Source organism: Lissotriton vulgaris, chromosome 10 (genome assembly GCF_964263255.1).
Source record: "Lissotriton vulgaris chromosome 10, aLisVul1.2, whole genome shotgun sequence".
NCBI classification, from domain to species: domain Eukaryota; kingdom Metazoa; phylum Chordata; class Amphibia; order Caudata; family Salamandridae; genus Lissotriton; species Lissotriton vulgaris.
Genome location: NC_141698.1, coordinates 1,129,657,864 through 1,129,684,645, shown reverse-complemented (window position 1 = coordinate 1,129,684,645; position 26,782 = coordinate 1,129,657,864). Strand labels below are relative to the sequence as shown.

The 26,782-nt window shown below is 49.7% G+C and overlaps 1 protein-coding gene across 3 annotated transcripts in view; it reads right to left on the bottom strand.

Moving 5' to 3' along the window:
* The window catches only part of LOC147689445 (uncharacterized), a 388,546-nt gene that overhangs the window by 228,965 nt on the left and 132,799 nt on the right, over nucleotides 1-26,782 (bottom strand). For all 3 annotated transcript variants that reach the window (XM_086942213.1, XM_086942214.1, XM_086942212.1), the window contains exon 2: nucleotides 16,993-17,077. In XM_086942213.1, coding sequence (XP_086798339.1) covers nucleotides 16,993-17,020 — 28 coding nt within the window. In that variant the 5' untranslated portion in view covers nucleotides 17,021-17,077. The remainder of the gene's footprint in view (nucleotides 1-16,992; nucleotides 17,078-26,782) is intronic.

The following is a 26,782-nucleotide window of genomic DNA, read 5'->3' as shown; positions in this document are numbered from 1 at the left end:
CCCCACCGCTAGCGCCTTGAGACCCTTACGGGTGAGTAGTTGCGCCTAACAAACACGTGATTGATTGACCATGGACACACAGTGCTGCACAATAGGAATGGAATAGCGTGTGAGAGGGCTGCATGTTCACTGCAATGTACTGGGCTCTAGTAGTGCAAATAATGTAATGTGTGCAAAGGGGGATATGTTCTCCATACCGTGCCGGGATCAAACGTATGCATGTATGCATGAAATTATATTTCTAAAGTAGAAACCCAGGTAAATAGCAATGAAGAGCAGAACAGAGGGCAATGGCCCTTAGATGCGAGTCTGTTACAGCATTAGAATAAAATTAAATGCGCGCATGTTCACCAGAGTGTTCCAGGATCACATGTTGCAAGCACAAGAGAGGATAACACATGTGAGCAGGATGCATCCTCACTACATCAAGTGAGCAGCACCTGGCGCAAACACATGAAAGGATACCATGTGTGAGAGGGGTGCACCCTCACTATACCATGCAGGCAGCACCTGGTGAAAACACAAGAGGTTACCGTGTATGAGAGGGGTGCACACTCACTGTACCATGCCAGCAGCACCTGGTGCAAACACGAGAGGATGCTGTGTGTGAGAGGGGTGCCTGCCTACTATATCATGCCAGCAGCACCTGGTGCAAACACGAGAGGATGCTGTGTGTGAGAGGGGCACATGCTCACTATACCATGCCAGCAGCACCTGGTGCAAACATGAGAGGATGCAGTGTGTGAGAGGGGTGCCTGCTTATTATACCATGCCAGTAGCACCTGTCGAAAACACACGTAAGGATACCGTTTGTGGGAGGGGCACATGCTCAGTATACCATGCCAGCAGCACCTGGTGCAAACACAATATAGGACAGTGTGTGTGAGAAAGGGTGTGCACTCACTATACCATGCCAGCAGCACCTGGTGCAAACACGGGAGGATACCGTGTGTGAGAGGGGTGCACGCTCACTGTACCATGCCAGCAGCACCTGGTGCAAACACAGGAGGATACCATGTGTGAGGGGGGTGCACGCTCACTGTGCCATGCCAGCAGCACCTGGTGCAAACACAGGAGGATACCATGTGTGACAGGGATGCACGCTCAGTATACCATTCCAGCAGCACCTGGTGCTAACATATGAAAGGGTACAGTGCATGAGAGGGGTGAACGCTCAGTATACCATGCCAGCAGCACCTGGTGCAAACACAAGAGAGGACACAGTGTATGAGAGGGGTGCACACTCACTGTACCATGCCAGCAGCACCTGGTGCAAACACAAGAGAGGACACAGTGTATGAGAGGGGTGCACACTCACTGTACCATGCCAGCAGCACCTGGTGCAAACACGGGAGGATACCATGTGTGAGAGGGGTGCACACTCACTATACCATTAGGAAAAATTAAGGAGGACCCCTCTTGGTAATTGTGTGGGACCAGGGGGAGAACTTGAAAAAGTATCAGACTGAAATTAAGTGAACGACGGAACCGGCGACGCTGTGACGAGAAGGAGCAGCGAGGCCGCAAGAATTCAATAAGTGCAGTGGGCAAAAAGAAACGGAACAAGAAAACACACCCTGGAGAAAAAACTTTCCCCTACGCCAAGCTAGATCGAAAAGACTGCAGCAGTTTGCCCTTGCGATAATAGGAATCTGGATATCGAATCCATAACGGTGGCTCCCTCGCACACTGTGAAAGGCAAGACATATCATCATCACAAGATATTCCTATATTTGGAACTCAGCAGATTCCAGCAGACCATATAAAACTGAGGCACTGTACACCACTACAATTCAAGTGGAATTAATATCAAAGATATTCTCAGTTTAGAACTTATCTGATGCCAACAGATCATACAAGACTGAGGCACAACATACCACTAAAATTGAAGTGGATTCTAAAAACAAAAGATTTTGTGCAAAAGAATCGGTCCTGAAGAAGGTGTCCTATAAGAAAAACCGAAACGCCGCGTCGACTTAACCTGTGATACTTAAAATTCTTTGTACCCCATTTTAATTAGCATGTACTGTATGACATTATGTTAAAGGATTAGTTATATGTTTGCTTTTATTGTTGTTTTTAATATGTGATGAAATAATGAAATGTGTATGAAATAAGAATACATTTGTATATTTTTTACCAAAGTTATCTGTTTTAGTTTACATTTTTGTCACCTGATAATCAAACGTAGACACAGTCATATTATTTTGCCTTTTTTGTAATTATTTCCTTAGAATTCATGAGGATTTGTACATCAAGTGTACATCAGATACTTGTTGCTCATTGTTGCTAACCCCTCGAGAAAGAATTAACCCAGCCCAATTAGACCCCTTAGTAGTCAGAGGTATACATAGTACTTCCTTTGGCGAACAGGCCATTCGGCCTGTACAAACGGGTCACTCAGTATACCATGCCAGCAGCACATGGTGCAAACACAGGAGGATACCATGTGTGAGAGGGATGCACACTCACTATAACATGCCAGCAGCACCTGTTGCAAACATGGGAGGATACCATGTGTGAGAGGGGTGCACGCTCACTGTACCATGCCAGCAGCACCTGGTGCAAACACGGGAGGATACCATGTGTGAGAGGGGTGCACGCTCACTGTACCATGCCAGAAGCACCTGGTGCAAACACAGGAGGATACCATGTGTGAGAGGGGTGCACACTCACTATACCATGCCAGCAGCACCTGGTGCAAACACGGGAGGATACCATGTGTGAGAGGAGTGCACTCTCACTGAACCATGCCAGCAGCACCTGGTGCAAACACGGGAGGATACCATGTGTGAGAGGGGTGCACACTCACTATACCATGCCAGCAGCACCTGGTGCAAACACGGGAGGATACCATGTGTGAGAGGGGTGCACACTCACTGTACCATGCCAGCAGCACCTGGTGCAAACACAAGAGAGGACACAGTGTATGAGAGGGGTGCACACTCACTGTACCATGCCAGCAGCACCTGGTGCAAACACGGGAGGATACCATGTGTGAGAGGGGTGCACACTCACTATACCATGCCAGCAGCACCTGGTGCAAACACGGGAGGATACCATGTGTGAGAGGAGTGCAGGCTCACTGTACCATGCCAGCAGCACCTGGTGCAAACACAGGAGGATACCATGTGTGAGAGGGGTGCACACTCACTATACCATGCCAGCAGCACCTGGTGCAAACACAAGAGAGGACACAGTGTATGAGAGGGGTGCACACTCACTATACCATCCCAGCAGCACCTGGTGCAAACACGGGAGAATACCATGTGTGAGAGGGGTGCACACTCACTGTACCATGCCAGCAGCACCTGGTGCAAACACGGGAGGATACCATGTGTGAGAGGAGTGCACTCTCACTGAACCATGCCAGCAGCACCTGGTGCAAACACGGGAGGATACCATGTGTGAGAGGGGTGAACGCTCACTATACCATGCCAGCAGCACCTGGTGCAAATACGGGAGGATACCATGTGTGAGAGGGGTGCACACTCACTATACCATGCCAGCAGCACCTGGTGCAAACACAAGAGGATACCGTGTATGAGAGGGGTGGACACTCACTGTACCATGCCAGCAGCACCTGGTGCAAACACGGGAGGATACCATGTGTGAGAGGGGTGCACACTCACTGTACCATGCCAGCAGCACCTGGTGCAAACACGGGAGGATACCATGTGTGAGAGGGGTGCACGCTCACTGTACCATGCCAGCAGCACCTGGTGCAAACACGGGAGGATACCATGTGTGAGAGGGGTGCACACTCACTATACCATGCCAGCAGCACCTGGTGCAAACACAGGAGGATACCATGTGTGACAGGGGTGCACGCTCACTATACCATGTCAGCAGCACCTCGTGCAAACACAAGAGAGGATACTGTGTGTGAGAAAGGGTGCACGCTCACTATACCATGCCAGCAGCACCTGGTGCAAACACAAGAGAGCACACTGTGTACGAGGAAGGGTGCAAACTCACTGTCCCATGCCAGGAGCACCTGGTTCAAACACGAGAGGACACCATGTATGAGAGGGGTGCACACTCACTATGGCAACAGCACTTGGTGCAAACACAAGAGAGGACACTGTGTACGAGAAAGGGTGCAGGCTCACTATACCATGTCAGCAGCACCTCGTGCAAACACAAGAGAGGATACCATGTATGAGAGGGGTGCACGCTCACTATACCATGCCAGCAGCACTTGGTGCAAACACAAGAGAGGACACTGTGTATGAGAAAGGGTGCACACTCACTGTACCATGCCAGCAGCACCTGGTGCAAACACAAGAGGATACCATGTGTGACAGGGGTGCACACTCACTGTACCATGCCAGCAGCACCTCGTGCAAACACAAGAGAGGACACTGTGTATGAGAAAGGGTGCACACTCACTGTACCATGCCAACAGCACCTGGTGCAAACACAAGAGGATACCATGTGTGACAGGGGTGCACACTCACTGTACCATGCCAGCAGCACCTGGTGCAAACACAAGAGGATACCATGTGTGACAGGGGTGCACTCTCACTATACCATGCCAGCAGCACCTCGTGCAAACACAAGAGAGGATACCATGTATGGGAGGGGTGCACACTCACTATACCATGCCAGCAGCACCTCGTGCAAACACAAGAGAGGATAGAGTGTGTGAGAAAGGGTGCACTCTCACTATACCATGCCAGCAGCACCTGGTGCAAACACAAGAGGATACCATGAGTGACAGGGGTGCACACTCACTGTACCATGCCAGCAGTACCTGGTGCAAACACAAGAGGATACCATGAGTGACAGGGGTGCACACTCACTGTACCATGCCAGCAGCACCTGGTGCAAACACAAGAGGATACCATGAGTGACAGGGGTGCACACTCACTGTACCATGCCAGCAGCACCTGGTGCAAACACAAGAGGATACCATGAGTGACAGGGGTGCACTCTCACTATACCATGCCAGCAGCACCTCGTGCAAACACAAGAGAGGATACCATGTATGGGAGGGGTGCACACTCACTATACCATGCCAGCAGCACCTCGTGCAAACACAAGAGAGGATAGAGTGTGTGAGAAAGGGTGCACTCTCACTATACCATGCCAGCAGCACCTGGTGCAAACACAAGAGGATACCATGAGTGACAGGGGTGCACACTCACTGTACCATGCCAGCAGTACCTGGTGCAAACACAAGAGGATACCATGAGTGACAGGGGTGCACACTCACTGTACCATGCCAGCAGCACCTGGTGCAAACACAAGAGGATACCATGTGTGACAGGGGTGCACGCTCACTATACCATGCCAGCAGCACCTGGTGCAAACACAAGAGAGGATACCATTCATGAGAAGGGTGCACGCTCACTATACCATGCCAGCAGCACCTGGTGCAAACACAAGAGAGGATAGAGTGTGTGAGAAAGGGTGCACTCTCACTATACCATGCCAGCAGCACCTGGTGCAAACACAAGAGGATACCATGAGTGACAGGGGTGCACACTCACTGTACCATGCCAGCAGTACCTGGTGCAAACACAAGTGGATACCATGAGTGACAGGGGTGCACGCTCACTGTACCATGCCAGCAGCACCTGGTGCAAACACAAGAGGATACCATGTGTGACAGGGGTGCACGCTCACTATACCATGCCAGCAGCACCTGGTGCAAACACAAGAGAGGACACCATGTATGAGAGGGGTGCACTCTCACTATACCATGCCAGCAGCACCTGGTGCAAACACAAGAGAGGATAGAGTGTGTGAGAAAGGGTGCACTCTCACTATACCATGCCAGCAGCACCTGGTGCAAACACAAGAGGATACCATGAGTGACAGGGGTGCACACTCACTATACCATGCCAGCAGCACCTGGTGCAAACACAAGAGAGGATAGAGTGTGTGAGAAAGGGTGCACTCTCACTATACCATGCCAGCAGCACCTGGTGCAAACACAAGAGGATACCATGAGTGACAGGGGTGCACACTCACTATACCATGCCAGCAGCACCTGGTGCAAACACAAGAGAGGATAGAGTGTGTGAGAAAGGGTGTGTGCTCACTATGGTAGCAGCACATGGTGGAAACACAAAGGCATCAGTATGTAGTAAGTGAGAGGGTGCGCTTCATACCCTGTCAGTCTCATAAGGTGCAAACACAAGAGGGTTATTGGGAAGATACCTGTTCACCATACATGCTGGAAACAATTACAGTGCATGAAAAGGAGTGTGGGGTCCTGGAAGTGTTGCGGGGAGTTATACACCTGATACATGACAGGAAGGCCCACCCCCTACTTTTGGGTGTTATGGCCTGTCGGAATTTTATTTTATTATCTTTTAAGTACAAAGGGCACCATAATAAGAGGTTTTTTATAAGGTTTTGGACACAAACATAGGTGTATCCCAAAGTGGTGTTGCAAGGCTTGCGGTATTACTGCATGGTTTAAACATGCGTTCACATTTGGAGATGTGTCCTTCGTGTCAAGTAGAGATGTTTTAAGGCAGGGGCAAAGTGGGCTCTGGCCCGGGCCCTGTGCCTCAGCCTTCCAGGGGGCCCCTGATAGAGCCAGCTCTGTTCTGCAGAGAGTCCTGCCCTTAGGACATTGACTAATTCTTAAACAAATTATTTCAAATACATTTTCACTTTTAATTTATTTTTAATGTGGGTGATGCGAGAGAGTCTGTTACAGGCATTTTTCAGAGAAATGTGTTTGTTTCATGTAACAGCCATAAAAAATGTTTCTTTTAGATCAAAACCGAACCTCATATATGAGAAATGGGAGGGGGTCACAGAGATTATTTGCAGTGATATTAGAGAGCTGCTGCTGTGTGAAAATATTAAAAACACATCACGATCCCTGAACATTAGATGTACACACATTTTGAATTTGGACGAGTGTGCCTGTGCGCTATCAGTGACCTGGCCAAAGAGGGCATGAAGGAACGTGGTTAATGGAAACATTCCCAGCGGCGCAATTCTCACCATGCTTCATAATTGAGAGGGCGCACAGGGCCCTCCTCGCGAAACCGCCAGCAGGGGCAAGACCGCGTCCGATTATTGCCCGCTTCCTGAACTTCGCTTACAGGGATTTAATACTAAGAGAGGCGAGGAAGATGGGAGGGATCCGGTTCGAAAACTCACACATCATGATATTCCCAGACTATAGCCAAGAGGTCCAGAAGCAGAGACGATCCTTCTATGCGGTGAAGGCCAAACTAAGAGACTTGAAAATCGCATACATGCTACTGTTCCCGGCGAAACTCAAGGTGATATACAATGACCAGACACTCTTCTTCACACACCCGGAGGACGCCTGGCAATGGCTGGAGAAGCGGCCGATCCTTAACAGTAGAGAGCTCGCCAGACAAGATCTGTTAGACAGGTTCATTAGGAACGCGACCCACTGGGAGATTCCGAAGGCTCAGAGACTGAAATCCAGGAGATCCAAGAGGCAAAACCCAGCGACACCATACAGAAGTCGAGGAGCTGCGTCGGCACGAAGAGGGCGCTCCGCCTCACCAAAAGGCACAGCCACATCAGGGTCGAGATTTGCAGTACTGCACACCACGGCACGCTCGGAGGGCGAAGATGAGGAGGCCCTCGACAGCCGCACGTCGGGAGGGGAGGAGGAAGAAGACGAAGGACAATCTGACCACCCACTGGTGCAAGAGATCCGTGTGCTGGAACAGGACTTGTCAGGACAGCATAGTGCGCCTGAATCTGAGACTCAAGACTCCAAATCCTAATGGGCACTTGGTTCAGGACACGAAGCACATTACTCATCTCGGCACAAGGTCCAGTGGATAGAACCACGAAATGTTGGCGGAATAGGAGAACTGGAGTGGCAGTCCGACGCAGAGAAGCACGCAAGTTGACACCCCCTTCTGTTTTGTTTCACACGTTTGTAGGGTGTTTTGGTGTTTGATAGGGTGGTTTGGTGGGTGGGCGACAGGCCTACTCCTACGGAAAGTCATGTCCCGCTTTGGGACACATCTGGAAGGGGAGGGAGGTGGGGAGGGGGAGGGGAAAAGGGGATTCAAAGTTTGTTGGGGTAGGGACTCGGGTGGGGACAGTGAGGGTACACGGAAGACACAGGTAAAGGGACAGTCACGCACACTGTGCCTCTGCATCACCTCCACATATTGGGATTGGGTCTTATACGGTCATAACTTTTTCCAATGGCAGACAGCTTAGCCACATCGAGAGAGGAAGGCAGGAGGTTGAGTGTCCTAACATGGAATGTCAATGGACTGGGCTCCAAGGTTAAGAGAGGCCTAGTGAATGCCTATATAAAAAAGAGTGAGTCAGATATCTTCTTCCTACAGGAAACACACCTCAAGGGTACCCAGTGTGCCTCCATCGCCAGAGGCCGATACAGGGTACAGGTCCATGCGGGGTACACATCTGACTCCAGGGGAGTGGCAGTCATAGTTAAAAAATCCCCACCCTTCACCGTCACTCGCACGTGGATCGACCCTCAAGGGACATACGCAGGAGTGCAGGGTACCTGGAACAGACGCACATACACCCTGATTTCGATCTACGCACCACCCAAACTGCAGGCACGCACAAATACAGCGCTGGCAAACATACTCTTAGACACGGCAGATACTGTACAAGTAGTGGGTGGAGACTTCAACGACGTCATGGACATAAACCTCGACAGATCTGGGGGCACAGTTGGAGGGGAGCATAGGACTGCGCTGTGCAACCAGTTGTCCGCCATAGGGCTGACTGACGTATGGCGATGGCTTCACCCGACACAACGCACCTACTCGTATTACTCTGGGGCTCACAAGACGTTCTCACGCCTAGATTATGTTTTTATGTCCCGACAGTATTTGAAGGTAGGAGATATCGCAGAATACAGGGCTAGAGGAATATCTGACCACTCCCCATTATATGTGAAAGTGGGCCGAGACCAAAGTAGGGACGGGAGGTCCTGGCGCCTTGCGGCATGGGATCTCCAAAACACGGCAATCCTGAAAGGAGTGAGAACAGACATTAGAGTTTATATCGCAGAAAATGAAGACTCGGTGGACTCGAGGGTCACTCTATGGGAAGCCTTGAAGCCGGTCCTACGTGACAGAATTCGGTCTAAATTAGGTGAGGAACGACAGAGACACCTGGCCGAAATGGCGGCTTTGGAACAGACTATTCTGAGAAGGGAAAACGAGTGTCTCATTCATAAGACCGAGGACACCCTGCGACGGTTACTAGATGCCCAGAAACACTATAGGGAACTGGCAACCAACGAGGCCAGGACCCAAGCCCTGGCCACCCTCCATAGACTGTATGATGTGGGGGACAAGTCAGGGAAACTCTTAGCATGGCTCAGCAAAAAAGAGTGAGCGGTGAGATGGATAGACAATATCGCTGCGGCTAAGGGAACTGTGGTCAACACCGACTTAGAGATAGCAGAGGCTTTTCCGACCCATTATGAGGCTTTCTACGCAGCCCGAGACCTGGCTACCCCTGAAGTGGCCCTCCAATACCTAGAGGAAACAACCCTACCGACCCTCCCCCCTGAGGCCATGGGGGCATTGAAAGCGAACATAACGTCTGAGGACATCACAAATGCTATTGCCAGGCTACGGCCTGGCAAAACCCCAGGCCCGAACGGCTTCCCAGCAGAGCTGTTTAAACGCACGGCAGACCTTCTGACCCGCCATCTTCAGGGCCTCTTCACTGGGGCCTATGAGGAAGGAGAGCTCGCTCCAGATCTAGCGATGGCCACAATAGTTCTGATCTATAAGGAGGGCAAACCGCGAGGCAGCTGCGCCTCCTACAGGCCGATTTCCCTTATCAATACGGAAGTGAAAATACTGGCAACCATCTTGGCTGCCCGCCTGAGGGTGGTCATAACGGACCTTGTGCATCTGGACCAATCGGGCTTTTTGCCTGATAGAGCAACGAAGTTGAATCTCAGGAGAGCCCACAACTGGCTCCAGGAGGTGAAGGGGAGAAGTGACCCCCACTGGATCCTCTCCCTAGACGCCGAGAAGGCGTTTGACGCAGTCCATTGGCTCTTCCTGTTTGCAGTGCTTCAGAGGTTTGGATTCGGGCCAAAGTTTATTAATTGGGTCCAGTTGCTCTATACCGGCCCGAGGGCCAGGGTGAGGGTGAACGGGATGCTCTCTCGGGAGTTCCACATCCAAAGAGGCACCAGGCAGGGCTGCCCCCTGTCCCCGCTCTTCTTTACACTCGTCATTGAGGTGCTCGCGGCCAGAATCCGGCATAATGTAGACATTCATGGCTTCACTAGTGGAGATACTGCACTGAACCCTGAAAAAGTCTCGCTTTATGCGGACGATGTCTTGCTTTACATCACTAAACCGGAGAATACGGTGCCGGAGCTCTTCCGAGAACTAGAACGTTACGGAAGGATGGCGGGCAATAAAATAAATTGGCACAAATCAGTTCTCTACGACCCGGGGGGACGCAATCAGTGGGGGGGACTACCGGAGGACCTGATGACAACAACGGAGGGCTTCCAATACCTTGGAGTTTATATAACGGCGGATGCGACCCTCTCGTATCAGAGAAATCTGGAACAGATCATGTCTAATGCACTTGCAGATATGGACCGCTGGAGGCAGCTCCCGCTGTCACTTTTGGGTAGGGCGGCTATGTATAAAATGATCATTCTACCGAAATTCCTATACGCCCTACAAAATGAATACTACCCTATACCAGTGGCGGTCTTCACCAGGATCCATGCGGATCTGAGATCCTTCCTCTGGCTTGGTAAGCAAGCCAGGAAGGCCCTGTGCACACTCCAGAGGCACCAATATAGTGGAGGTATCTCACTCCCGAATTTGGAGGCCTACTATTGGGCGGAACATCTGACCCCAATTAATGACTGGCTTTATGCACCGGCAGATCACCCATTATATGCATTAGAGAGGGCTAAATTGGCACCCAATAACATACTACAATATCTCTACGGGAACGTCGGAGGGGCCTCCCTCCTCCCGGCCACGTCTATAACGCTTAGGGCGTGGACGAGAGCTACGCGTCGCATGGGCTGGGAGAAGAAACCCACACGGCAGACACCACTGCGGCACTGCCAATGGTTGACCGAGCTACATAAACTTGAATTCCAGAGCTGGGATAACATCGGCATCTCCACCATAGGAGATGTAATAGCCAAGGGAGAATTGAAATCATTCCAAGTCCTCCAATCGGAGTTTGGACTAACCAACACACAATATTTTAAATATGCTCAATTACGGCATGCTTGGACAGCCCAAAATATAATGCTTACGGATCTCCCCGAATACGCGCCATTGGAAGGGAGGCTCCTACAAGAACAGGTGGTGGGAAAGGCAGTATCCCTGACCTATAAAACACTGACTAACCATATGCTGGGCGACTTGACCAAACTTAGGCACACTTGGGAGGCAGAGGTGGGGGAGATGGAGGACCTAGACTGGGAGATAGTCCTGATGCATCCCCGGGAGGTGGCGATCAAATCTAGATTACGACTCATTCAATTTTACTTTCTCCATAGGACATACTTTGACAGAGTGCGTCTGTGTAGGATGGGGAAGATAGAGGAGCCACGTTGCCTTCGGTGCCTCCAAGGGGAGGGGGACTTTTTTCATACGGTGTGGTCTTGTAACGTAATACAGAGATACTGGACCCAAATATTTGGGGAACTAGAGGAGGTCCTTGAGGCTCCGATCCCTCGGGACCCAAAGTTAGCATTGCTTGGAATGACGAATGAGGTTGACCTGACTCGCCCACTACTTACTTTTCTAGTCCTTGCATTGGTGGTTGCCAAACGCGATATTGCAAAACACTGGGGAGCACCGGAACCACCAGATCTAGAGGAGTGGAGACGGGGTTTAGACCTATATTTGGCAGCGGAGAGGGTCACATACAAAGCCAGGGGTTGTCCGAAGAAATTCCGGAGAGTTTGGTGGAAATGGAGACACTACCATGGGTTAGATGGGGGGCTGTAAGAGGGTTTCGATAGCAGGGAAATGAGACGTAATTGTGGAACCAAAAGCATATGCCTTTATGATCACGACTAACAAGGCTGCTCCCATGGGGAGCCGTGTACCACCCGCTCCCGCGGGCCTTGAATACTTAGATCTACTTGATGGGTGGGGGGAAAAGAGGGAGGAAAAAGGGTACGTGACTGAAGCATCTCTTGTTTTGCATTCTTGTACACTTTGAAGGTTCTTGACTTGTGTCTTCTACTGTCCACTGGGGGGGAGGGGGATTTGGGGGGTTGGAGGGGGGGGGGGCGTTTTTGTGTTTTTTAAAATCAAAAAAGCAGAAACATGGATTGCCCAATTAAGCTTGCAGCCGGGCCATCTCTGGTAATCATACTGCACTAATCCTGCTCGCCGCCCAACCCCAGGGATGTGGGCTAAATGGCTGTGTATCTCTCTCTGAAAGTGATTTACCCCAACTGTGACGCATTACTGTACTCCCAGACAGATTCCTTTATTGGCTCCTTGTGTATCTGCAATAAAAATAAATTTAATAAAAAAAAAAAGAGGGCATGAAAGAGCTGAAACTGGATCATAAACTCAAAACTGTTCCAAACAGGGGCCACAAATATACGTTTGTCCAAGGGCCCACAAAATGTTTAAGAAGTCCCTGATGTCAAACCTGGAATACTTTGACCCTGGAAAACAGGTAACGGGTGTAGCGCTTCACCACGCTTTGTTTCCACGTACATGGGCGTTCTAGAGAGACCACGTGCAACCCCAAGTTCCATACTGTGTAACCCACATCATGGAAATGACCACGTGACTCATCACCCAGCCGGGGTCACGAGATGCATGCTGTGACGTACCAGTTACGTCTGTGTGCTGCGCCACACAAACCTTCTGACATACATCTTCATCAGCAATCATACCTGTGCAGTGCAGTGACGTCAGTTTGTAACCCCCACCCCCAGGTCCCTGAGGCAGCCTACACAGGTGTAGGTAAGACCCTTGACCCCCAGGGTCGATCGCCATCCACGACAGCAGGGGGTGGCGCCGAGAAACCCGCAGGCTGCAGTTTTGTTGAGAAAGGTCAGCATGGCCTTTAAACCGGAGGGTTGAATGACGTCACGGGTGGACGTGCTGGAATATATTCGGATGTGTGGCTGCAGTACCTCAGCGTGTCCTCTAGATGGCAGGAGATACCAGCAGATGCATCGGGAGGCGCATAGAGAAGTATTACTGGCCTGAAGAAGCCTCGGCATTGAACTGGGAAACAGAGCAACGATCTTTAGTGGGGAAAAGAATCCGCTGCGAATATTCAAAGAGGCTCGGAAGACCGAGCTATGACCTCTTCGATCCGCTTTTATTTATACGTGTCAGCCGTGAGAGAGAGAGCTGAATAAAATGAAAATGGTTTGCATCGGAATAAGTCTCCCCTTTATTAATGGTCTGTGTGGAGAGACTGAATATAAGGCCCCAGGAGCCAGCCAGGTTTGGCCAATGCTTTCTGATCCCCAGCGGTTCTCCAGGTGCTCTCCCAGCTCGTGCACTCTCTGGCTGCTCTCTCAGCTCGTGCACTCCACAGCTGCTCTCTCGGCTCGTGCACTCTCTGGGTGCTCTCTCGGCTCGTGCACTCTCCAGCTGCTCTCTCAGCTCGTGCACTCTCCGGCTGCTCTCTAGGCGTGTGCACTCTCCGGCTGCTCTCTCGGCCCGTGCACTCTATGGCTGCTCTCTCGGCTCGTGCACTCTTCGGCTGCTCTCCCAGCTCGTGCACTCTCTGGCTGCTCTCCCAGCTCGTGCACTCTACAGCTGCTCTCTCAGCTCGTGCACTCTCCAGCTGCTCTCCCAGCTCGTGCACTCTACAGCTGCTCTCTCAGCTCGTGCACTTTCTGGCTGCTCTCCCAGCTCGTGCACTCTACAGCTGCTCTCTCAGCTCGTGCACATTCTGGCTGCTCTCTCGGCTCGTGCACTCACCGGCTGCTCTCTCTAGGCTCGTGCACTCTCCAGCTGCTCTTCCAGCTCGTGCACTCTACAGCTGCTCTCTAGCCTCGTGCACTCTACAGCTGCTCTCTCAGCTCGTGCACTCTCTGGCTGCTCTCTAGGCTTGTGCACTCTACAGCTGCTCTCTCAGCTCGTGCACTCTCTGGCTGCTCTCTCAGCTTGTGCACTCTCTGGCTGCTCTCTCGGCTCGTGCACTCTCCAGCTGCTCTCTAGGCGTGTGCACTCTTCGGCTGCTCTCTCATCTCGTGCACTCTTCGGCTGCTCTGTCGGCTCGTGCACTCTCCAGCTGCTATCTCAGCTTGTGCATTCTTTGGCTGCTCTCTCAGCTCGGGCACTCTCCGGCTGCTCTCTCAGTTCATGCACTCTTCAGCTGCTCTCTCAGCTTGTGCACTCTTCGGCTGCTCTCTCAGCTTGTGCACTCTTCGGCTGCTCTCCCAGCTCGGGCACTCTTCGGCTGCTCTCTCAGCTTGTGCACTCTTCGGCTGCTCTCTCGGCTTGTGCACTCTCCAGCTGCTCTCCCAGCTCGTGCACTCTACAGCTGCTCTCTCGGCTCGTGCACTCTCCAGCTACTCTCTCGGCTCGTGCACTCTCCGGCTGCTCCCTCAGCTCATGCACTCTCCGGCTGCTCTCTCAGCTCATGCACTCTTCAGCTGCTCTCTCAGCTCATGCACTCTTCGGCTGCTCTCTCAGCTTGTGCACTCTCCAGCTGCTCTCTCAGCCCCTGCACTCTCTGGCTGCTCTCTCAGCTCCTGCACTCTTCGGCTGCTCTCTCGGCTCGTGCCCTAACCAGCTGCTCTCTCTGCTCCGGATGTAGTGACGACTGCTCACATTCTAATGTTTAACAGTAGTGTGTTTCCACCAGCCACTCCTAGAGGGCTGTCTTCCACACTTACCCCACACCCATCCATCATAGGTGTCACAAGACATGTGACCCTGCCAATAAAAGGGTCCGGGACCATGTGCCCTGGGCCAGTTCTAGTTACCATACCACTGTGCCGTGTGGTCATTTGTACTGTATGGGGGCCTAGGGCCCCGACCTTTACACTGCACTCTCCGGCTGCGCTCTCGGCTCGTGCACTCTCCTCTTCCAGTGCAGCGGCCTCTATCTGCAGAGCCTGGAAGTATACCGACAGTCCTGGGACGGTATGACCATCAATGTGCCACTGAGGTCTATGATCACATATGGAAAAGGATCAAAGTGTGCATCTTCCTTTTGGTGACTCTTCAGTTTACAACACTAGATCACCTTGTTGTGGCTGGAGGACGCAGCTACCCAACATCTGTCTATACAACGCTTCACCTCGTCTTTGGCCACAGAATCCCTTCGCTGAGTTTCACCGGATACGCAGGTCGCTGAATCCCACACAAGGTGTTTGTGTGGGTTTCATCCAAGCATTAGCTCTGCTTGAGACTAGGCCGTAGTCCTCTGTGGGGTGCCACGTTGAGGCACTCAACCACACATCGCTTGTGGCCACGGGGCACTGGATTTGATGTTAAAACCCCAGCTCTTTTGCAACGTCTTTGAATTCTTTTCCTGAAAAGTGAGGGCCATTATCTGACTTCACAACAGCGGGGATGCCGAAAGACGGAAATATCTTGGTTCAAAGCAGGGCTGGTCACATCCGAAGAGGTGCTGGGCAGCGCCATGACTTCTGGAAATCTGGAGCCCTCATCAATAACTACCAGAAGGTCTTCACCAGTTACTATTGGTCCATAACAATCAACAGAAACTTCCATCCACACACGTGTCGGGGTCTTTGACACCTGAAGCTGTTCAGGAGATCCCTTCTTACCCAAAGCTTGGCACACATGGCATGCACACACTTTGGGGCATATGTACAAGAACTGATGCATCCACAGCGGTGCATCAAAGTTCTTGCGCCTGCATCAGATTCCCTTACGATGCCTTGGATGCGCTGTATTGACAATACAGGGCTCCATGGCGCAAGGATCCACGGATGTGTCAGAAATAGTAACGCATCTTTTGGTGCTAAAGTAATTGCTGTAATTGGTCATAAGACTGACGAAACTACAGCGATGCGTAAAAAACAGATGCGATTCTCATTGTTAAGCCACCACGTCAATTGCTAGGCCTGTTTTGAAGATGCATAGGAAATTTGACACATTTAAGGCTTACAGTGACGCAGTGAAAACTTGTAAATTTCACTGCATCAGTTATAAGTGGGTTTTTATAAGGGAACGCCTACCCTCCCGCATCTCTCCATCTGTCTCTCTTGTCTCTCACACCCTCTTCCTTCTCTCCAGCTCTATCTCTCTTCTCTCACACCTCCCCCTTCTCTCCAGCTCTCTCTCTTCTCTCATACTGTAGTGGGTAAGTCCCACAGGTACTGGTGTAGATAAGTAGACAGCGTAGACCAGTTCAGGTACTTGTAGTTGATGTTTATTAGCAGAAATCATGGTTAAGATAACAGCACCATCAGGAGCAGCCTACTGGCTGCTCAGCCCATCCCTAACTGACACTCTCTGATGCATCCAACATTCCACACAGACTAGGATTCCAATAAGAATGCACACACACACTGGGCTGAGCAGCTGGATGCAAGTACATACACATTACATGAGAATACTACACATACCCTCCCCCTTCTCTCCAGCTCTCTCTCTTCTCTCATACCCTCCCCCTTCTCTCCAGCTCTCTCTCTTCTCTCATACCCTCCCCCTTCTCTCCAGCTCTCTCTCTTCTCTCATACCCTCTCCCTTCTCTCCAGCTCTCTCTCTTCTCTCATACCCTCCCCCTTCTCTCCAGCTCTCTCTCTCTTCTCTTACACCCTCCCCCTTCTCTCTAGCTCTCTCTGTCTTCTCTCAGTTGCACTGTCTCTCACACCCTCTCACTTCTCTCCAGCTCTCTCCTCTCTCACACCCTCTCTCTTCTCTCCAGTGCTCTCTCTCTCGTCAATCACTTCCCCCGCCCTTTACACCCTCACCCTTCTCTCCAGCTCTCTCTCCTCTCTCACTTTTACCATCTCTCACACCCTCTCCCTTCTCTCCAGCGCTCTCTCCTCTCTCACTTTCACCGTCTCTCACACCCGCTTCTCACCTTTCTTCTTCGAAGTTTTTGACGTCATCTTGTCGGTGACCTCTCCTTGACCTCGGTCTCTGGGTCCTCTCAGCCGCCTCTACCCCTGAAAGACAAAAGAACCCCCAAAGATGAGAAATCTGAGGTTCGAGCTGCTGCTGTGGTGCTAAAAGGAGGGGTGCGGCCAGTGCTACAGCGCCCCATGACTATAGAGGGGTGATGGACAATAATGAAACCTGGACAGTATTTCTATGTAACATTCACTCTCTGTGCATTTAATCATAGTTAGACAGGATGTAGAGAAAACAGCCTTACAAGCCCATGTATATTCTTTTATTCTGTGGATTCCACTTTACATTTCTCTAACTGGAATGTAAGGTCTTTCAAACCTATGCTGGGAGCGGAAAGCGTGAAAGCAGGAGGCATCTCAACAAACCAAGAGGCGTATGTACACACTACACAGTGGGAATCTCCTTATAGTTGTACTGCTCAACAGCAAAGAAGGGGTCCAGGCCTCTAACCGACCAGGATTCGCGGATCCCGGCCTAAGGGGTCCAGGCCTCTAACCGACCAGGACTCACTGATCCTGGCCTAGGGGGCCAGGCCTCTAACCGACCAGGACTCACTGATCCTAGCCTAAGGGGGCCAGGCTTCTAACCGACCAGGACTCACTGATCCTGGCCTAAGGGGACCATACCTCTAACCAGCCAGGACTCACTGATCCTGGCCTAAGGGGGCCAGGCCTCTAACCGACCAGGACTCACTGATCCTGGCCTAAGGGGGCCAGGCCTCTAACCGACCAGGACTCACTGATCCTGGCCTAAGGGGGCCAGGTCTCAAGGAGAATGTTTGGGTGTTTGGAGTAAGAGTGTGTGGTGTGTGTGGGTTCGGCGTGGGTGTCGCTCTACCCTGATGTCCACCCAGGATGATCTGACACTACAAAAAGATCTTGTGGATGAAAAACAAAATGTTCTTGTATGAAAGGCTGGTTGGAGTGGTGAAGAGTCAGTCACATATCTGTCTCAGAGGTGGCAGAATCAACACAGTAACAGGGAGAGCTGCTCCAGAGTCGAGCCGAGGGTCTGGTTTAGCTCTAAGATGCTGTGCACAAGTTGAGCCATGAAAAGTAAATCCTGCAGCAAACATAATGTAAAAGTGTAATAAAGTGTCTTTAAAGTTTGATATGTATTTCGCTAACATGCGGCAGGGTTTCACCTTAGTATGACAGATTATATCAATTCATTGAGAAGTATGTATTAAAAGGGCTGGTTTTAAACATGAACTTAGAAATATTCCTGTTGTCCGCCATGATGAAATGCCATTAGTGAGCTAAGAGGCAAGTCAGTTGCCATGTGCACCCCATATGTGGAGCAACAGAAACGTTTATTAAACATAAGAAACATTTGAACAGTGCACATCCTGAACTCCCATATTTGAAGGTGCTCCCATGTGTGATGGTGACTCGTGAAGAAAAAGAAGCATTGGAGAGCTGCAACATTTGTCTAGAATGCCACAATAGGATGAAGTTGAGTAGCCAGGACGGAGCCCACGTTTTCTGGTGCGATGTTGTGCAATTCAGCCACAATCTGGGCCTCTTGTCAACTCCTGTTTTACATCAAAGGTTAATGTTTTGTCTTTAATTCTAGGCACACGGGGTTAGAGCCAGAATGTAGACATCTTGGGAATTTCCTTTTAAGGAATAAACAACACTACAACTGAAATGTGGGAGCTCGGGGGACAGCAGTCGGCTATTGAGAACTATCACTGTGGACATGTGAAAGCAAAGGCATTTTTTTAATTGGGGAACAACCTTGACATTGTAATCCAAGGCAGGGGCATGCTTTTCACACATAGGCCCTCATTTATGAAAAGTGACGCATCGCTGCAAGAAAACAGCGATGCGTCACTTTTCACTGCGCCTTCCTTGCGACACCAATGATGCGTCTTATTTACAGTATGACGCATCATGGCGCAAGGAGTTACAGATACGTCAGTATTTCTGACGTACCTGTATGGCACCAAAGTGACGCATTGCTGGAGTGTGTCACAAAAGTGACGCAACTCCAGCAATGTGTCCTTTCACATGGGGCAAGCCCCATGTGAAAGGGCCTGCGTCAGTCTTACGCCTGCTGTGAGGCAGGCGTAAGAAATTGACGCATTTTTGTCCTAGAAGTGGCGCAGTGAAATCTCATAGATTTCACTGCGTCACTTCCATGACCCTTTCTTGCGTCAGAACCCCCCCCACCCTTGCATACATTATACCTGGCGCAGGTATAATGTGGCGCAGGGGTTTACAAAGTGACGCATCTAGCTAGATGCATCACTTTGTAAATATGGTGCAACAAGGCACATTTTTTATGCTGCTGGTAAAAAAGTGATACACTGGTGGCTTATAGTGACGCACGGCCTCATAAATGAGGTCCAGGTCTTTTTTGAAGATGGATAACAGCTACAAACAAACATTACAAAAAAGCCAATAAAGTTATCTTCCATTTTGAGTTTTGTCAAAATATTTTATAATTGCATACAGCAGTGGAAAAAAAAAGATTGTTTTCTCATACAATGCACCCGCAAGTAAAACAATTAAATGGGTCGTGATTCTGTGTACTTTCGAGATGTAAATAGTCCCTCGTGCCTTGCAATGCAGGCACTCCACAAGAGCCGCTATGATATGTAGATTTTAAAGAACTCCCAACTACAGGTACACTGGAAACTGATCTCCCAATCAAGACCTAACAAGCATTTGCAATGCAATAGGTCTCGCATTATTTAAGTTTGAGCTATTAGCATTGTAAATGGCAATTGTTTTTTGCTTTATGCTATATTTTTTTTTTACATAAAAAGCTTCATATAAAATATGTTTTATTAAAGTTATTTATGCAGTATCTAAATTTTGTTTGCATAAAACAGTATAATAATATCTTAGTAAAAAAGTCAAATATTTTAATGGAAATTCACCAAACGTTCATTTATGTGTTGGTTTTGAAAATAGCTAAATTAATAGCTTTGTCATTTACAATGCCAATAGTTATAACTTTCGCAAATGTGACACCTATAGCATTTGTAATGCAACATTTGTATTTACGTGACTTAGATGTATTGATATTACAAATAACAATGGCTTTTAATTTTTTTTAATACTTAATAAAAGTGATTGTAATTTATAATGGCAATAGCTTAAACTTTTGTAAATAACTTTTGTGAAGATTATGTTCAGTGTATTTTATTGTAACAAAATCCAAGAACAGAAGTGAAATATTAACATCTTTTTGTGACATTTGTAATAAAGCTTGAAACATTGAGAGAACATATTTGTGCTGTGGTGGTGCTGAGTGATGCTGTGGTGGTGCTGAATGGGGCTGTGGTGATGCTGAGTGATGCAGTGGTGGTGCTGAGTGGTGCTATGGTGGTGCTGTGGTGGTGCTGAGTGATGCTGAGTGATGCTGTGGTGGTGCTGAGTGGTGCTGTGGTGGTTCTGAGTGATGCTGTGGTGGTTCTGACTGATAATGTGGTGGTGCTGAGTGACTGTACTCACTGTCACTCTGCACTCACTGTCACTCTGCACGCACTGTCACTCTGCACGCACTGTCACTCTGCACGCACTGTCACTCTGCACGCACTGTCACTCTGCACGCACTCTGCACTCACTGTCACTCTGCACTCACTGTCACTCTGCACTCACTGTCACTCTGCACTCACTGTCACTCTGCACTCACTGTCACTCTGCACTCACTGTCACTCTGCACTCACTCTGCACTCACTGTCACTCTGCACTCACTCTGCACTCACTGTCACTCTGCACTCACTGTCACTCTGCACTCACTGTCACTCTGCACTCACTGTCACTCTGCACTCACTGTCACTCTGCACTCACTGTCACTCTGCACGCACTCTGCACTCACTGTCACTCTGCACTCACTGTCACTCTGCACTCACTGTCACTCTGCACTCACTCTGTACTCACTGTCACTCTGCACTCACTGTCACTCTGCACTCACTCTGCACTCACTGTCACTCTGCACTCACTGTCACTCTGCACTCACTGTCACTCTGCACGCACTCTGCACTCACTGTCACTCTGCACTCACTGTCACTCTGCACTCACTGTCACTCGCACTCACTGTCACTCTGCACTCTGCACTCACTGTCACTCTGCACTCACTGTCACTCTGCACTCACTGTCACTCTGCACTCACTGTCACTTCGCACTCACTGTCACTCCGCACTCACTGTCACTCTGCACTCACTGTCACTCTGCACTCACTGTCACTCTGCACTCAATGTCACTCTGCACTCACTGTCACTCTGCACTCACTGTCACTTCGCACTCACTGTCACTTCGCACTCACTGTCACTCCGCACTCACTGTCACTCTGCACTCACTGTCACTCTGCACTCACTGTCACTCCGCACTCACTGTCACTCCGCACTCACTGTCACTCCGCACTCACTGTCACTCTGCACTCACTCTGCACTCACTGTCACTCTGCACGCACTCTGCACTCACTGTCACTCTGCACTCACTGTCACTCTGCACTCACTGTCACTCCGCACTCACTGTCACTCTGCACTCACTGTCACTCTGCACTCACTGTCACTCTGCATGCACTCTGCACTCACTGTCACTCTGCACTCACTGCATGCACTCTGCACTCACTGTCACTCTGCACTCACTCTGCACTCACTGTCACTCTGCACTCACTGTCACTCTGCACTCACTGTCACTCCGCACTCACTGTCACTCTGCACTCACTGTCACTCTGCACTCACTGTCACTCGCACTCACTGTCACTCTGCACTCTGCACTCACTGTCACTCTGCACTCACTGTCACTCTGCACTCACTGTCACTCTGCACTCACTGTCACTCTGCACTCACTGTCACTCCGCACTCACTGTCACTCCGCACTCACTGTCACTCTGCACTCACTGTCACTCTGCACTCACTGTCACTCTGCACTCACTGTCACTCTGCACTCACTGTCACTTCGCACTCACTGTCACTTCGCACTCACTGTCACTCCGCACTCACTGTCACTCTGCACTCACTGTCACTCTGCACTCACTGTCACTCTGCACTCACTGTCACTCCGCACTCACTGTCACTCCGCACTCACTGTCACTCTGCACTCACTGTCACTCTGCACTCACTCTGCACTCACTGTCACTCTGCACGCACTCTGCACTCACTGTCACTCTGCACTCACTGTCACTCCGCACTCACTGTCACTCTGCACTCACTGTCACTCTGCACTCACTGTCACTCTGCATGCACTCTGCACTCACTGTCACTCTGCACTCACTGCATGCACTCTGCACTCACTGTCACTCTGCACTCACTCTGCACTCACTGTCACTCTGCACTCACTGTCACTCTGCACTCACTGTCACTCTGCACTCACTGTCACTCTGCACTCACTGTCACTCTGCATGCACTCTGCACTCACTGTCACTCTGCACTCACTGCATGCACTCTGCACTCACTGTCACTCTGCACTCACTCTGCACTCATCATTACTGTTCCTTTTGTGGCATAAAACGGGTACCTCTTCTGCGTGCACTGGTTTATGTCAGAGGAGCTAAGCTTGGTCAATGTCTGAACAAAATGGCAAAATGATATGTTCCTGCAACAGCACAAGGCCGTAGATTAGAAGCTACGAGGTAAGAGACAAAATGTACCCGCAATACCAAAGTACTAAACGCTTCACTGTATCTTGGAGGAATGTACTTACAAAAAAAAAATCAATCACCCATAACAACGAACCCACCCGACCCGTCCTTATCAAAACAGATCAGACGAAGACTTGATGGAGAGGGCCAGGCACACAACCCGGCCATCGGTCGCCTGGGAAACCAGATCCATCCACGGCTCAGGAGTCCTCTGTGCGTGGACAGGGTGTACTCCAGGAATCAAGTCCGTGCAATTGTACCTAATAATTTTCTCATAAAAAACTCACTGCGCATTCCACCCTCAACGAACAACACGCTTGGCAAAACAACATGCACGGCAAAGGAAACCGGCCGCTCGCACACTCTCCTCTCCTGCCTCCTTGTATCATACCAAGTCACGGACATGCGCAGACGTCGTGATGCGCATTTGATTCAAGTATTTTACAGTTTTATAAAAAATACTCACTGCGCATTCACCAATCAACGCGCGCGGCAAAGGAAACCGCCGCGCACACACGCTCCTTTGCCCTAAGGTAAGCAATTACGGCGGACTCCCGCTTTCGTTTTCCGCCGGCCTGCGAACAGGAAGTCAGGCAGGCCGGGCGGGACAACCGGAAGTAGGAGGGCGGGAGCCTACCCCGCCTCCCACGGAAGAGCCGCGATTGTTTGGCGCACCGGAGCAGGCAGGAGCCTACCCTGCGCCCCGGTGCCGAAGAAGGGAAGAAGAGTCTTGCTGCCGGTGGGAGCCGCTGCACTGAGGATGCCGGTGAGTGGGGCGTCGCCTTGTTGGGGGGGGGGGAGGCATCTGTGTGCGCGCGCGCGGCGGCGGACTGTGTATGTGTGTGAGCGTGCATGTGTGTGTGTATGTGTATGTGTCCTGGAGTCTGTGTGTATGCGTGTGTGTGACGGGGGGGGGGGGGTTGCCTGTCTGGGTGCCTGCGTGTCTGTGTAAGTGTAAATGCGTGTGCGTGTGTGTGGAGCCGAGAGGAGAGGGGCTGGTGTGTGTGGAGGGGTCTCTGTGTATGCGTGTAGGTGACGGGGGTGTGCCTGTGTATGCGTGTGTATGTGCGCATGCGTGAGTGCTGTGTATGCGTGTGGCTGTGATGTGCGCATGCGTGAATGTTGACGCGCGTGCACGCAGCTCAATCCAGCCGCTCGTCACAGTTTTGTGTCCCTCATTCCCCCGTGTCAGCCGACTATAAGTCTCCGCCCTGGACGCATCCTTCGGATGCGAATTCCAGGGCGAGACCTAAAAATAAGACTTTGAAATTGAAGCACTGTTGGGCTCCTTTCTGCAAAGTTGTTTTGTGTAATATAATGCTAGCAATATCTAAAGTAGCCACAAGAGGGCGCTCAAGGTCCGTAAAGAACACAGGAGGTGTTTTTAAAGCTATTGACTCAGATGTACAAATATTTTCTAAGTAGATGTGCTCGATTACATAACACGTTTTCCATATTACGTTGATGCTATTCTCTGAATGATACTTCAGTGGCTCCGCCTGATCCAAGAGAACCATTTCCAATGTTTCGGGTCGGGCAAATGTTATGAAGCTTTGGCCTTGTTCCCTGTTTTTTAAACGGGGAACATACAATGTTCCTCTCTGCCAGGAAACCTTTGCCCTCCCTTCCCCCATTCTCCCGCCCCATCAATGGTATTCTTATACATCCAGTTTTCGCGTTTTTTAATACATTGGGTGCGTAAACTCAATTATGAAATTGTCCTTAGAAAAAGTGTGAGAGTTCTACGTGTGCGGGACTTTCAATGTCCTTTTTTTTGGGCACGACACTATCTACTCTGAAGTTGGTCCAGGACAATCTGTTTGGTATTTGTTTGAGTGAGGGAATTTATGCCCCAATCTTTTGGTGTCTCTGTTTTAGATAATTCTGGTCCTGAGACCTGATGACGGACCGCTCTAATTGCCTATGTTGAGGGGTCGAAACGTCAACAGATAACATATGTGGACTGTGTATTTAAGATGTTGATGGTGCATGTAAGCACTCGTTTCCTTTGTGTGGACTTCAAAACAATTTATTGTCCGTGTCAGATACATGTATATATGTTGTATATAGCACAAATGCACTTTTCATTCACCATATATCACTTTCACTGCACCGTAACTTTTTAGGCGCACCTATGAATTGATCAAAATATTAATTAATAAGATATGTTTAAATAAAAGCACTAAAAAAGTTAACTAAAACTTACTCATTGGAGAGGTTTTTTTACTTTCCCTTAAAAGAACACTATTGCCGTGGTGATCAAGGGCTACGCTACCCCCATAGGGACCCGTTTATTGTTTAACCAATGGTTTTTGCAGCATCTATACCATGTTGTCAACATGTGCTAGTGCCACCCAATCACATTTTATTACAAGACCAGAGACTTTCTTAACTTGCTACTTTTATTACGGCTGCCACAAATCACAAAAAAACTACTTTAACAGGAATTAGAACATTGGAATGTTGGTAGCTCCATTGAAGACAATGGAGCGGTCCAGAGCTTATAATGGCTGGTATAAGCCTTCTGCTCCAGATTCAAATGTTTGTCTTTCTGTTTCTCCCTTTTTAACTTAGAACATTCTGGGGCATATTAACAAGGAACAGGGAAAATTAACGCTAAGGGCGCTTAGCGTTATTTTTTTTAACGCCCGCTATCGCTGGAAAATATCACCTGATTATCGTGTTATTAACAACGCTAACCGCCTAGGCGATAAAAAATCCAGCGATAGGGGTATTTTGGGAGGTTATCGCTGGTAATGCAGCGATAAAACTACAAGGATAGGGATATCCTTGTTGATAGCCCATGGTGGACTCAGCCATGTAATCCACCCCCCATTGGATTACATGGCTAAGTCTGAAAATTAGCAGACGTAAAAAAGCAGCGTTAACCATGGTTAGTGCTGTTTTTTTGTCTCTAACAGGATTAGCGAAAATCTTGATAACATTTCTTCGATTATTTTGCTCTGGAACGCCCACTTTACATCTCATTAGAGATGCACAGGGCAGCGTAGTGAAAAAGTGTGCTGACAGGCGATTTTGCATGTTAGCACCCTGTTGTTGATAGGGCGATATTTTTATCTCCGCTTCTTTGGCTTTTGAGCGGAGATAAAGCCCTTGTTAATATGCCCCTCTATTCTTAGTGGGTGGAAAATTCTAATAGCCCAATAGCCTTTCTGCCTTAGGCTACACCGGTTGTTAAAGGACCTCCCCATCGATAACTCTGGTTCAGGGACTTTAACAACTGGTATAGCCCTCGGCAGTGGGTTATACAGCTATATTAAAGACTACTCGCTTAACAATGTCCTCTCATCATTTGTTAATATAGTTTTATAGCCCGACGTAGCAGTCTATACCAGCTATTAAAGGCCCGCTCCAGCGTTAAGGGAGCCGGACTTTAATATCCTTATAGCCCCGCTACGAAGGGCTATAAGGCTATTAGAACATTTTGCCACTAGAGGGCAGAATGTTCTAACAAATAAAACAAAGGCCTCTCGAAGCCCGAGGGGAATTAAATCCCCTCGAGCTCCAAGATTAGAAGGTTGGTCTGCGGGCCTTTACCAGCTCGTAGAAGCACGGCGCACTCCATGGTCTGCAATGGAGCTCCCAACATTCCAATGTTCTAATATTTCTTTAAAAAAAACACCCTGTTCCGGTCCCTTCTCCGGCTTTAGCAAATGGGCTTAATCTATGTCTTTGGCTGGAAAACCTACAAAACCCTTGAGGTTCGTCCCACTGGAGAGGCCGGCCCTTCAGAGCCTTTTTGGCTGGATGAAGGCTAGAGGACTTTCTTACATCTGCTGATTGGTCCAGAGAATCACAATTCTGGATATTATATTGCAATCCAAGGGCTCGTGCCTATTTGTTAGAAGTGAAATGGGCTTTAAACTCGCATAATTTGAGCCTCCATTCTTGTAATAAAATGCAGCGTCTCCGAGCGAGAACGGTAAAGGGAAGTCCTGGTGTTATGACATAGTATACTTCTGACAGAATGTTTCTTCCCTCCTTTGCATTTTATGTCCACAAATGTTCTTGATTCGTCGAGCTTCGCCGCCATCACTCGTGTTTATTCCAAAGGCTTCGTCTCCACAGGACACACATGAGGACAGGCGTCCAGGTGTCTGGGCATTCACGGCCAGATGTCT